Source organism: Saccopteryx bilineata, chromosome 3 (genome assembly GCF_036850765.1).
Source record: "Saccopteryx bilineata isolate mSacBil1 chromosome 3, mSacBil1_pri_phased_curated, whole genome shotgun sequence".
Taxonomy (NCBI): domain Eukaryota; kingdom Metazoa; phylum Chordata; class Mammalia; order Chiroptera; family Emballonuridae; genus Saccopteryx; species Saccopteryx bilineata.
Genome location: NC_089492.1, coordinates 178956322 through 178970268, shown reverse-complemented (window position 1 = coordinate 178970268; position 13947 = coordinate 178956322). Strand labels below are relative to the sequence as shown.

Sequence of the window (13947 nt, the reverse complement as noted above, 5' to 3'; positions counted from 1 at the left end):
TAAAGAATTGATACTTCTCATCTCTCTCCTTCCTGTCTGTCTCTATTTGTCCCTCTCTTTGTCTCTCTTTTTTTTTTTTTTTTTTTTTTTGTATTTTTTTTTTGTAATTTTTTCTGAAGCTGGAAACGGGGAGAGACAGTCAGACTCCCGCATGCGCCCGACCGGGATCCACCCGGCACGCCCACCAGGGGGCGATGCTCTGCCCCTCCGGGGCGTCGCTCTGTCGCGAACAGAGCCACTCTAGCGCCTGGGGCAGAGGCCAAGGAGCCATCCCCAGCACTCGGGCCATCTTTGCTCCAATGGAGCCTCAGCTGCGGGAGGGGAAGAGAGAGACAGAGAGGAAGGAAGGGGGGGGGTGGAGAAGCAAATGGGCGCTTCTCCTATGTGCCCTGGCCGGGAATCAAACCCGGGTCCCCCGCACGCCAGGCCGACACTCTACCGCTGAGCCAACCGGCCAGGGCTGTCTCTCTTTCTATCTCTGTCACACACAACACACACACACACAAACACACACACACACGAAGCCCGAGGGGAAAATGGACAGGAAAGGAAATAAGAGACAAAAATGGTGGAAGTAGAGACTAGAAATTCTATTAATGGCTCTTGTGTTGTAGGGAAAAAAGTCAGGTGGGAGTAAACAGTTGCATTATTTAAACCAAATTTGTCACCTACACCAAGTTACTTGGAGTTTGAATAAAGGTAATTTCTTCTTCTGTGTTGGAAATGCTGAGAACTCATGAATAAATTCTAAAGTGGCATTTTCTTTGGAAGAAGAAAAATAAAGTCCTGCAGAAAGTATTTGAGGGAGGGAAGAGTGCTAAACCTTATGAATGATATTACCAGGCTGCCAGTAATATGAGGAGTGGGGGAAAGGGAAGGTAAAAATGGACCATATAATGGAAAAGACAATGCCAACAAAATGACAATTTACTTTTGAACAGTGGGATGATACAAGGCATTTTGGAGTACTTTGTTAAAAGTACTAAAAAACAATGTATCTTTAATAAGGGAGAGATTTTTTTCTAGGCGTGAGTCTCTGGGTGAGGGGTGGTCAGAAAAAGAAAAAGTGTGTCAAAAGAAAAAAACAAGAGAACAATCTGGAAGAAGATAGATTTTGGAAACATTAAGTAGCTAAGCAATGCCTTATTAAGGGAAATGCTGTGGAACCTTGATGCTAATGCCAGGGGGAATAGCAATAAAACATTTTCCAGTGAGTCAAATGCCAGAGATGAATGAGTTCGGACTCAGACCTTGCAAGGGCACTAACAAGGTTAATTAATATAAGCTACATCATGAAAGAAATGTCTCTTTAAATAAATGAAAACTATGAGTTAGACTTTCAATAACATCATTAAGTGAGCCAAAGATGAACGCTGTTTTCATATTCTACAGAGATGAAGTAGTTGTCAGGAGCATAGCTGGAGTGTTCTCAAAAAGATTTAAATGCGACAGGGCTGCAGAGGTAGGCAGGAATAACACAGCTCTTTTGTGTTTTATGAGGGTTTTTTGTTTTATTTTGTTTTTGCTCTGGCGTAGGGCCAAGATGCCTTGACATAAGCTAGATTTGCAACAGGCTGGCAGTAATACACAGCAGTGCCTTTGTTGCCAATGCAGTGGTCCTTAACCTGGATGCACATTTGAATCACCTAGGAAGCTTTCAAAACACTCAGTGCCCATGCTCTACCTGGGACCAGTGGCTGGGGCTGGGCCCCCATAGTAGTACATTTGAAAGCTCCCCAATGATTTCCATGGGCAGCCCAGACTGACAGCCACTGCCCTGAATATCAACAAGCATGTACACAAAGCCTTCAAATCAAGGGTGGGATTCAAAAAATTTAACAACCGGTTCTCTACCCTAATGACCATTTTAAGTATAAAAAACGATATACTGAAAGGTAGTCTATTATTTTATGCATTTAATACTTAAACAAGAGCAATAAAAGAGATACACAAAACTAAATTGTTATAAGAAAAAGTTTAAAAATATGAATGAAAAAATATTAAATAATACATGACAAAAAACAATAAAACTGTTATTTAAGATAGTTTGATATTTCTTCTTGATTGGTGTCCTTACTTGCAATTTTTTTTTTACCTATGAACAGAATGAATGTTACTATGGGTGCTTAGAATACAGTGTTGTGCAGATGAGCATTAAAAAAAGTAAAGAATATAAATTTGTGATTTTTACATTGGGTGGCTGCCCAGGCGCTCACCTTAGAAAGAACCCTGATTACAAGTGCCATTTTAACAACAGGTTCACCGAACTCAACAAAAAACTAGGTTTCAGTTCTGCCGAACTGGTGCAAACCAGCTGAATCCCATCACCGCTTCAAATTCATCATGAGTTAAAGCTTTTGAAATTGAAATCTCCCATTTGTTGTGAAAAACAATTCTAAAGTATTCCTGAAAATACAACATTGTCAGATATAATACTATGATTATAGCCAGGAAGCACATCGAAATGAAGGAAAGCTATAAATGCTCATTGTCACATGTAAAATCTTTTTCAATTCAGGTGTATTTGAGAACATAAGTGTGTCAGACACCAGGTGTCTTGCATACTTTAAGAAAAGTGGCCACTGTGGAAAGATGAGAATTAAAATTGAAGGACTAAAAGGGGAACCATAAGAAATTTATTAGACAGTTAATACTTTTAATTATCTAAAAAAAAGAGTAAAGGGAAACAAAAAGAGGATGGTCAAAAGGGATGTTGCCTTGGCCAAGTGTTTCAGTTGGTTGGAGCATTGTCTGATTCGCTAAGGTTGCAGGTTCAATTCCTGGTGAGGGCACATACAAGAGTCAGCCAAATAATGCATCAGTAAGTGGAACAACAAATCGATGTTTCTCTCTCTCTAAAAATTTCAATAAATAAAAAATTATTTAAAAGGATGTTAATGTCTTCATTAATACAATGTTACTAAAATGTGATAAATCCAATTACATATATAAACACTATTTCTTCATTGCTTAAAAAAAGCCTTTAATATATATATATTATGGGTAAAAAAAGGAATTGATATGAGAATGCTTTAAGAAAACTCCTTATATAGACCAAAGTATACTTAAATACAAGGGCATTTTAGACAGAGCTCCGCCCCTTTCCTAGCCACGCCATTGTCTTTAATTCAGTTGCCCTTTAAAGTGACATATAATAAAGGATGCTGAAAAGTAAGAGTCCTTCATTACTCTTCTGAATTGGGATCCTCTGTGAGCCAGTCTATCCCTGAAAGTTCAAGGCAGTATCTGGGCCACCATAGGGCCCCCTTTCATTGTTTTTTCTTAACTTTTATCATTTGCTTGTTGGCTAGTACTACAGCAATTCCATACAGCTCTCTGGGTCCCTGCTTTCAGGCACATTCATATTAACAGATGTCATGTTCGCAGAGAGAATATAATGATATGTAAGAAAAATAGCATTAAGAAGCTAAATATCAGATTAACTGACTCAGTATATTTTAAAACATTCTAATGGGACTTAAGTGGCTGTATTATAAATGTGAATTGGCTTTATGCACACATGTAAATTTGTGTATGGATTGGGACGGATCTCTTTAAAGAGATGTGCCTGGCTCTCATTTTTTCCACGTGGTTATTAACCACTGCAGGTGTCTTTTATCCTGAACTTATCTCTCCCTGTCTCTCAGAGCATCCTGAGTCTCCCTACATAAGACCCTGAATTCTCTACTGACTCCTCCTGGCTCTGGTCAAAATGTATTTCCTTCTCCAGCAACTTCTGTACTTGGTGACCTCTTAGTGCAGTTTGGGAGGGGAGTTTGTTCACATTGCATTAGCATCTCTCACATTATTTGTTGAAGCTCATGGGGAGTTCGTTAAGGAGGAGGAGGTTACTGAGTAAAGACCAATACAATGAACTCTCAGACTGACCTTTCCCAAAAGGTCTCATAGTGACAGAGCAGGATGACAGATCTCTTTGAAGATGCTTTGGCCTATTCTAGGCACAAGCCCCCAGCAAGGGGCCACAGCCAAGGTAGGTTCATCAGTAGGTCAGTAGTTAATTAAGGAGGCTCTGAAGAACCACAGTAGATGCAAGAAGTAATAAATACAGTTAGGTTGGCGGAGATGGGGGACCCAAATCTTATCACAGAATCTTAGGGCATGGCAGGCTTCCACTGGTGTTCTTAAAACAATGGAACTAGTGACTTCTATAGGTTTTAAAGTTGATTTTTTTTAGTGTTTTTTATGAGTAGTACCTGTCTAGGTATAATGTCATCCTTATTCTCATTTTTAAGTGCCAACAGTTGATAAATCCTGACCTCATAAAATCCAGCGGGAAAGAACACATATCATTGCTCAGGTCTTACAATACTTTTACTTAAAATGTCAAACTCAGGAAAGGATGTGGGCGGCACAGGTAAGATTAACTTCCAAAATGGGAAGGAAGTACAAAATTTTATAGACAGCATTTTGAGATTACGCCACAGGAAAAGTACCTCAAACAGGAAATCCCAAATTCTCTCAGAACTACCAATCTAATTATTTTAGTCAAGGTTCAGATCCTATGTAAAACCTAACTGAACCCTACTTTAAAGGATCTGGGATTACCACTTTATTTTCTTTTTGCCCTCTGTGAGTGAATGGCCCTAAAAAGCTGTTTTCATGCTGACTTCACAGTATCTCTCGTTGAGCCTCCATAGCAAATATGTCCCTTTTTCAGCAGATGGCTCTGCCAGTAGGAAGTATACCAGCCTATTGTCCCACAGTTTTCTGTAGTGAACAACTCACCACCGAAAACCACCTCAAGGCTGTACCTGAGCCAAAACTTCGAAAAATATTTTTTCTTTAAAAAGCTTTCCAATCGAACCACAGAGCATAAGGCTAGAAGGAAGCTCAGTCATCATCAGTCCCCTCACTATTTCTGCGTTTAAGAGAACCAAGTGCAAAAGGTGCTTTGTCTCAGGTCACACCATGAGTATTAGGAGTAGGTCAGAGGTTAAAGCCTAGACCCCTACCTGTTGGCCCCTCTGAATCCATCTCCCATTCCTCCCTTTTGTGACAAATCCTGTATCTTTGTTGTGATTATTTGTGTTTTCATTGAAAAAAATCAATGCTTTCACCAAATGAGAAGTAATAACCATTTGCTGAGTGGCTACAATCTATTTATCTCCCCTTAAAAATAAATCCCCTGGGTCTTGGCAGGGTAGCTCAGTTGGTTAGAGCTTCAACTTGATATGTCAAGGTTGAGGGTTCAATTCCCGGTCAGGATACATACAAGAATCAACCAGTGAATGCATGAATAAGTGGAACAACAGATTGATTTCTTTCTCTCCCTTCCTTCTTCTCTAAAACAAATCAATAAATATAGCTTTATTGAAAAACTCTTCTGAAAAAATATTATTAAACCTATTTTACAAATGAGGAAGGCAAGTGATACAGAATTTAATGCAAAGCCACACTGTGGTTGTGTCAGGATTCAAACCCACATCTTTCTGAGTGCAGGTCTGGTGCCTTTTTCTGCTATGCTAAATTGTCTCTCTTTGATTTATTTTCTTGGTACTTACAATATTGCCATCTGATGAGATCGTCTTTTAGATATTACAATGGACATAAATTTCTCTTTTGTCTTTAAATGTCTTTAGAGAAATTATCTAGAACAGTATTCAGTCTATTTTATAATGAAACTTTGGAGCTCATTAGGACCTTCCCCAGCCATTATAAATCCATGTACAGTGAGCTTGAAAGATGTCCATATTAAATTAAGTGAAGAATGCAAATTGCAGAGCAGTGTCTGTGGTATAATCCCGTTTATGTTTGATTAAACATTACAGATGAACTTTAAAGTGGATCATGATTGGGGGCCTGGTAGCCAAACAGAGTATTAGATTATTTATGTATCATTTTAATTTATCAGAATGAACACATATTATTTTAAAGACCTAACTTTTAAAAGAAAAAATATGGGAAAACTTTATAAACCCCTTACAACAATTTTTTTTTTGCAACTAGAAATTATAACCAGTCATTGTTACTGCTTTGAACTGTTTCAAGATTTGTCAATCATATGAAATAGAACTTTTTTTTTCTGCTGTCAATATAAACATTTGTAAAGTACTCACAGTAAAGCCCAGCATAGAGTTGCTGCTAGGTAATTGTTAATTCTCCCCTGCACAAGACCAGAAAAACTGTAAACTAATCTTGATCCCAAATGAAAGTCATTTGTAACTTGTGGTATATCATAACATCATCAAATTTAACATTTTACCTTGAATCACAAATTAATCACTAATATGCCACCTTTTTCTATCGTGTGTTTGTTCCTGAGTGTTTGTACTTGAGTGTTTTTCCTTCTCTTGGGTCTTTGCCTGGATATCTTTGCATCCTTTAATGTTTTTTGGTAATAGCCTGTTGTTCCTCCTCTAAACATCTAATAAATTTTATTTCTTTTAGAATTAATTCTGTTGTTACCAGGAATTAGATCTTTAGGACTCAGTTCTGTTACCAGTTTTCATTTTGTGTTTTAAATCTCACACTGTAAAGTTTGGATTTTTTAGGATTTACATTTTAAACTGTGTTTATTTTACCTCCTGCCTTTCTTTGCCAATAAATATATTTGCTTCTCTATTTTAAAAAGTGTCTTCCACCAGGTGAACATGACCGAGAAGGCCCTGAGAAAGCCACCAGCCAGACTGAAAAAACTTCAGCTCAAAAAGGAAGTAAAAGATTTCATCATGAAGGACATAGAGGAGAAGATGCAGGCAGTGTCCGAGTGCAGAAAGGTATCCAAGTGGAGGTGGGGCGGGGACTGCCCACTGAGACGCACTGTTCCTATCAGCAGCTTCTAGACAAATTGGATAAATCTGTATTAGTCATTTTCATGATCTATATGCTTCTTATGCTGTATGTTTATTTATTTAAAAATGTGTGCAGTGAAGAAATAAGACAACATCTTAAAATTGGTTGAATTAGTTTTATCTACTGCTCATAAAAATTAAGGGATATTTCAAAATGATATGGAGTGATAAAAAAAGAAGCATTTTAATTTTTTAATTAAACAAAAACATCAGGAAAGCAAATGACAAGTCAAAGAAAGTTGTTTGATTATGCAAATGAGATGCAAACCAACTTTTATTCCATTGGTGAAAATGCACTATCCAAAAGGTTAAAAGTACTGGATTATCTACATATTCCCTGATCTTGAAAGTGCATTTTGAAATATCCCCTAATTTTTGTGAGCAGTATATATAGCCTAAGGAGGCAATATTCAGTTCTCAGAACTAAGTCAAGTACGAAATTTTCTTCATTTGAGGAAAATTTAGTTGGGGCCCGGGGTGTAGAAATGTGGCAGGAGTGGAGGATGGGGGCTGAGAAGGTGGCAGAGCAGATGTCAGACAGGTGCTACAGCACCTGCACACGGGGTCCCTATGGCCCTCTGACAGCTTGCATTACCACCTCTCTCCTGGGCCTTTCCGACCAGATGAGGAGCCTCATCTCACGAGGGTAGAGAGTAAGTCTGTCTTCTTCAACAATAATTCCTCAATTTAGGTTTATTAAGTGACTGAATAATGAAATCAAGAAGCCATAAACATTAACTTCAAGCAATATTAATGAAAACTTGGAAAACATGATTTGGACTCTTTTTTATTCTTCAATACTGCTTTTCAGATGGAAGAAGAAGAAATAAGAAAAAGGCTACGAAGTGACCAACTTTTGCCTCCAACCAGTAACTCAGATTCAGCAGAACTGGGTGAGCCTGAGGTTCCACTTGCCAAAGGACTTAACCCTGTGACTTCTGCCGTGTTTGAGCCATCAGATCTTCAGGGAGGAAAGCCGTTGAAAAGGAAGAAGAGCAAAAGTGACACAACCACAAATGGTGGAAACTACAGCTATGAAGGTATTGTCGTCGTGGAGTCGGATATGTCCTACAACCAAGAGGAAGACATATTCTAATATGCCACTTTATGTAAATTCTGTGAAAAAGCATCCATTTCCCCCAGTGGTGACATTCTTAGCATTTCTCATATTTTTCTTTGACTGCCTGACCAGATGGACTGGAGGTTAGTTGAGTGAATTAAATATATAATGGCTATGCTAGCTAAAAAAAAAAGATTTGACTATCTTTGATATTACAAGTTAGCATTCTCCTTCATTGTGACTTCAAACACTGTAAAGACATCTTTAATTTATAAGTACCTCCCAGATTACATTACTGTGTTTATGCCAAACAGAACTCTTTTTTTTCTCTCCTGCCCCTTGGCTATGTCCACACTCTGAGGGTCCTTTAAGACAAATTGCATGGATTGTGTCAACTGATGATCATTGGTGCCAATCCAATGCCAGCAGGAATCCCCAATCTGTGGTGCAGTGAAGAAGAAACATTTTTTTTTCTTAGCAAAAGAGGGAGACAGACTGACAGACAGAAAGGGAAAGAGATGAGAAGCATCAACTTATAGTTGTGGCATTTTTTTTTTTTGTTTTAGTTGTTCATTGATTGCTTCTCATACAGGCCTTGTTGGGGGGGGGGGGTGCAGCAGTGCTCCAGCCAAGCCAGTGACCCCTTACTCAAGCCAAGTGACCTTGGGCTTCAAGCCAGCGACCACAAATCATGTCAATGATCTCACGCTCAATCCAGCAACCCTGCACTCAAGTTGGTGAGCTTGTGTTCAGGCCAGTGACCTCGGGGTTTCCAACCTGGGACCTCAGCATCCCAGGTCAACATTCTATCCATTTCACCACCACTGGTTGGACAAAGAAGGAAATTTTATTCAGCACAAAACAGCTAAATTGTGCTATAGCACTGCTGTGAAAACAGCATGGCTGTGAGGTGACACATTGCATATATCTGTTGGCCATTTGTATGTCTTGGCAGAAGTGTCTGTTCAGGCCCTCTCCCCATTTTTTACTTGCGTTGTTTGTTTGGAGTTGAGCTGTATGAATGCTTTATATATTTTGGATATTAACCCTTTATCAGAACTGTTCTCTGCAAATATCATCTCCCGTTCAGTTAGTTGCCTTTTTGTTTAGTTGGCAGTTGCTTTTGCTAGGCAGAAGCTTTTTAGTTTGCTCTAGTCCCATTGCAGAATGCTATTGGCAGAAAAACAGACACATAGGTCAATGGAACAGAATTGAGAGCCCAGAGTTTACTTTTAGCTGTGTGACCTGGAAAGACCTATAAACTCTCTGTGTCTCCATTACCTTATATGTTAATTTGGGAGATAGCCACCTTCATGGAGTTGTACCAAATCAAATAATATGTTTAAAAGTTCTATGCAAACTAAAATATGCCATAATATTTATAAAATATTATTTATATAAAATCTTATGTGAGCAACATGATGTTTTTCATCTGTCCCAGGGTTTTTCTATAAAGATTAACTTGTAGTAGTAAGTGCCAATCTCATAAAATATTAGAGTAGCTAAAATGATTGCACTAGGATACTCAGGAAAAGATTTGGTTATTATTCAGATCACTGAAAATAAGCAATTTTAAGTGACAAAATACATTAAATTCAAATTTATAATAATTGTTTTAAATTAAGTCACCAAATTTGATAAATATCCAAATAATATTTTCTCTTGAAATCTTATGCTCTTGCCTATTTATTTATCGTGGCTTGGATGACATGTTTGTTGAGTTCAATATAGATGTAAACATTATTGATAACCTTGTACACATATAGAATTAAACATGCTAAGGAGTAACACACCCTAAATGACAACTATATTTTCATAGTGAGACCATCCACTTTAACAGGATGGGAGGTGAGACAATGAAAATGTAGAACACATGGATTCTGGAAACTGTTATAAAGCTCTAACTATAATACTGCAAAACCATCTGAAGGCCAGGGACAGAGAAACCAAGGCTCAGAGACTCTAAGCCACCTTCACAGAGTGCTGGCATCAGCTGAGGATGAAGCTTGTGTGAACCTGCTCTGCCTCCAATGGACTATCACACAATCTTGCAACATTAAAAAACAACAATAAAAACAAAGCCTTCAAATATAAATGTTACTGCTTTTCACGATCATCTTTCTTTTTTTTCTTTTTTTTAAAGGATGATTTATATTAATTGTAATGGAAAAGATTGAGATTTTTTTAAACAGAGCCTCTAGGACAGCGGTTCTCAACCTGTGGGTCGCAACCCACAGGTTGAGAACCGCTGCTCTAGGATCATGTTAATTTTGTGTTAAAATAACATAATGAGTTTTCTCATTCTTAAAACGTAAAGTTTTGAACAACCACCAAGGTTATTTTGGTGATTTTCAACCGAAATCAAACCACAACCTTTAGGAAGTTGTGAGTCAGGAAAGCAAGTCTGCTAAATGTCTGTATAATCATTTTAATTGAGGGCAACTGAAAAATGCTTGTAATTTCCTCATGAAAGATTTTCTTGCTGTGTAGAATAGAAGATAATTTGATACCTAGAAAATCCTCCAGTTTTTTTGGGGGGGGCATGGGGAGAAGGTAAGGGACAACCTTATCAATAATTCACAATAATTTTTAAAATATATATTGAAAATATTTCACATATATTAAAAATAATATATATTGTAAAATTCTTACCTTAGCTAAAGTAATTTTGCAATCAGAGACGAAAATAGAATTTATCATAAAGTGTTGCTATAGTGACTAGCAGTAATTTATGACTGTGCTTACTTCTGTGTTCATTATTCTGTTATCAGTAAACAGCTAGTATTTGAAGGAGTAATTACACAACAAAGGCCACAATCTAAAGATGTATAATGCTAGGGTGTCAGTGGATAGATCACGTTAGCACCCACATAATCAGCATGTGCCCTGCCTTATATTAGGGTGGTGGAGTTTATGTCTCAGGCAGGTCACTAAGGGCATTTATTGTGAGAGATAACAGTTACGGTCTTTCTGTGTCAATTGTATTTGCTTTTTAAAAATGATAGCTGCCTTTTTGTAAGTACATAATTAATTGGAGTATTAAAAAATATAAGCAAAAAAACACTAGGAATCCAACATTTTCCCCTTCCACCCAATATATCTGCTGGGAACATTTTGCTATGTGTACTTCAACACTTTTCCTCACAAAAAACAGAATCATACCGCATGTGCTGTTTTATAGCTAGCGTTTTTATTCAACAGCGTATCTTCCCATGTACATAAGTTAACTTGCTCAGTATAATGATGTAGCATTGTTTAGTTTCTCTGTTGTGTTTTGAGGGAGTTCCTACAGTTAGAGACAGTAAAAACAGTTTCCATTTCTGTTTTTAAAACCCTGATAGACTGCTTAGTGCAAATAAACACTGATAGAGGCAACTGTTTTGCAAATCCACCTCCAGACACCCTTCCTGCTCAGGAAGTAGAATTCATTTCATCAAACCTGAGATCTCATTACAGTGACATCTCAAGTGTGCTTCAAAAGCCCATGTGATAAAAAGAAATTAACAGTGATAGTTATATCTTATGTTCAAGGAGTTTCTTACTGATCAGAAATAAATAAAGGCTAACTAAATTTGGCAAGTGTAGTTGACAGAAAAGAGTTTGCAGTTGAGGGTCTGAAACCTTTACTTTTGTCATTTAAAAACATTATTTAAAAAAGAAACAAGAGCCTGACCTGTGGTGGCGCAGTGGATAAAGCATCGACCTGGAAATGCTGAGGTCACCGGTTCAAAACCCTGGGCTTGCCTGGTCAAGGCACATATGGGAGTTGATGCTTCCAGCTCCTCCTCCCCTTCTTTCTCTCTGTCTCTTCTCTCTCTCTGTCTCTGTCTCTCCCTCTCCTCTCTAAAATGACTAAATAAATAAAAAAAATTAAAAAAGAAACAAGTAATTATAAGCAAAACAATAAAGTGATCAGCTATTTTAAGCACAAAATACCATCATTCTAAAACAGCAGGGTTGTGGAAGCAGCAATTTTATTCCTAGTAATTAATACATAAATTTCCTTTCTATGTAATACAATTCCATCCTTAAGCCAAACACAATATACCACTTAAAATGCATATGAAAATTTATGCTTTTCCTGCTTAACTTAAAATAAACAGCATTGCTTATTTGCTAAATAGGAGAGAGACTGTGCAGAGAGGGTTATCATGTAACCAAACTTTATTTACTAATTTGTGGGATTGGTCTATGCTGCTGGTTTTCAGAATGTGGCCATCCACAAGCAACATCAGCATCAGGTGGGAACTCGTAATCAATGCATGTTCTCAAGCTTCACGCCAGACCCTCTGTATGAGGTTGAGGGGCTCACCGACCTGGGTTTTACCAGTCCTTCCAGGTGGTTCTGAGGCACGCTTAGTTCTGTCTCATGCTCTGCCTTTATTCTGCAGGCATGCCCAAATAAGCTGCCAGTTTTTAGAGAGCCACCTTCCCCCAGGCCCAAGTTCCTCTGCCCCCAGGGATCCAGTTGAATATTTACTAGAAGTCAGTTATGTTTATTCCAAAAACCATTAATGCCATTTACACTAGCTATTGTATTTAATTTTGAATTATTTTTAAATGATCTGTAAAGGAATAAACAAGATTATTTTTTAAAGTTCTAAAGTTTCTACACATAAAAATCTACAAATTTCACCCTCCAATTTAAGAAAACTAAAACTTCTACAGCTGATAATGCATCGTGGACACAGTTTAGGTAAGAATTTTGATCATGCCTTGGTATTACATCAAAGTATTTCCAAATGAAAGAATATGTAAATGTTTTAAGTTAAAATAAAATATTTAGGGTACAGATGCATTGCTTAAAAATCCCTATCTATTTGACTTTATTTTCCATTGATTGAAAGAGAGAGGAAGTGAAGAAGGAAGAGGGAGAGAAGAATCAACTCACTGTTCTATTTAGTTGTTCCACTTAGCTGTGCACTCACTGATTGCTTCTCCTAATGTGCCCTGTCCAGGGGTTGAAACCACAACCCTGGTGTGCAGGGACAATGCTTTATCCACTGAACAACCTGGCCAGGGCCTCTGCTTAACTATTTTTAATTAACTAATGATCTCCCAAACCTGATTGCATCTATTGTAATTAAAGAAATTTTATAACAAATTCTTTACTATATTGATCAAATATTTCAAAATATTTTTTATTTTAGTCAGAGCTTTCCACATGCATTTCAAAATTGCTGAAAATACTTTAAAACCACTAAGAAGATTTGTAATTCTAAAAAAGTTGAAAGATGCTATTATTTATTTAACCAACCCTTGTTGTTGGAAGTTTTGATTATTTTCTATTTATCAATATAAGTTATTATAAATAATTCTACAATCAATATACAAATGCTAGTTTAATAAATTAGTCCTAAATTTCATCTCATAAGTTTCATAAAACAGAAAATATCATTTTTTATCTTGTGTCTACCATTGTGAGAATTTGACAATGCAGGAAATTGTTATTTTCACAGAAGTATTGTGACAATGAGTGACTGCTTGATGACTTGGAACCCTTTGTTTACTTCTCTAAGGAGGGACCACTTGTTCTAAACTTGTTGAAATCTGTATAGCTCAAATGCTAGAAATTCACAACAGGAAGACAAACAAGTGCTCACCAGCTGCAGCAGCTGAGGTAGACAAATCCATCTGGACAGTAGTCCTCAGCTCAAGCTAAGCCACTGCTGGCCTGCCGATCAACTGTTAGAAAGACTAACATCTCTCGCATTAACATACAGAACAGCAAAGGAAGAAAGTGCTGTCTGTGGCAGAAGGCCTTGAGTATTAGCTTGACTAAACTATTACATTCCACTCTCTGTAATATAAAACTTGTAGGTTAAATATGGTCCAATTATTGGCAATTTTATGTACCTTACCCTGATGAAAGCTTGCTATTTCATATGATCGAGGAGCATCTTAGGACAACACTCTGTCCACTGCAACACCAGCCAGGGTGCTTCTCTTTCCTTTTCGAATTCAGGAATTTTATTGGGATTTTCTGAAACGTGTATCTTTTCTTATTCACGCAGTCTGAAAATCAGTATACCCTTTCTATTTGCAGGCCACCATTATCAATTTAACTCATAGGAA

At 37.4% G+C, this 13947-nt stretch overlaps 1 protein-coding gene across 1 annotated transcript in view; it reads left to right on the top strand.

Annotated features, from left to right (window-relative positions):
- STMND1 (stathmin domain containing 1) overlaps positions 1 to 9425 on the top strand; it is a 33956-nt gene extending 24531 nt beyond the window's left edge. The window contains 2 exon segments of the mRNA XM_066264919.1: positions 6606 to 6737; positions 7624 to 9425. Coding sequence (XP_066121016.1) covers positions 6606 to 6737; positions 7624 to 7908 — 417 coding nt within the window. The 3' untranslated portion in view covers positions 7909 to 9425.
- Positions 9426 to 13947: the final 4522 nt, after the last annotated feature.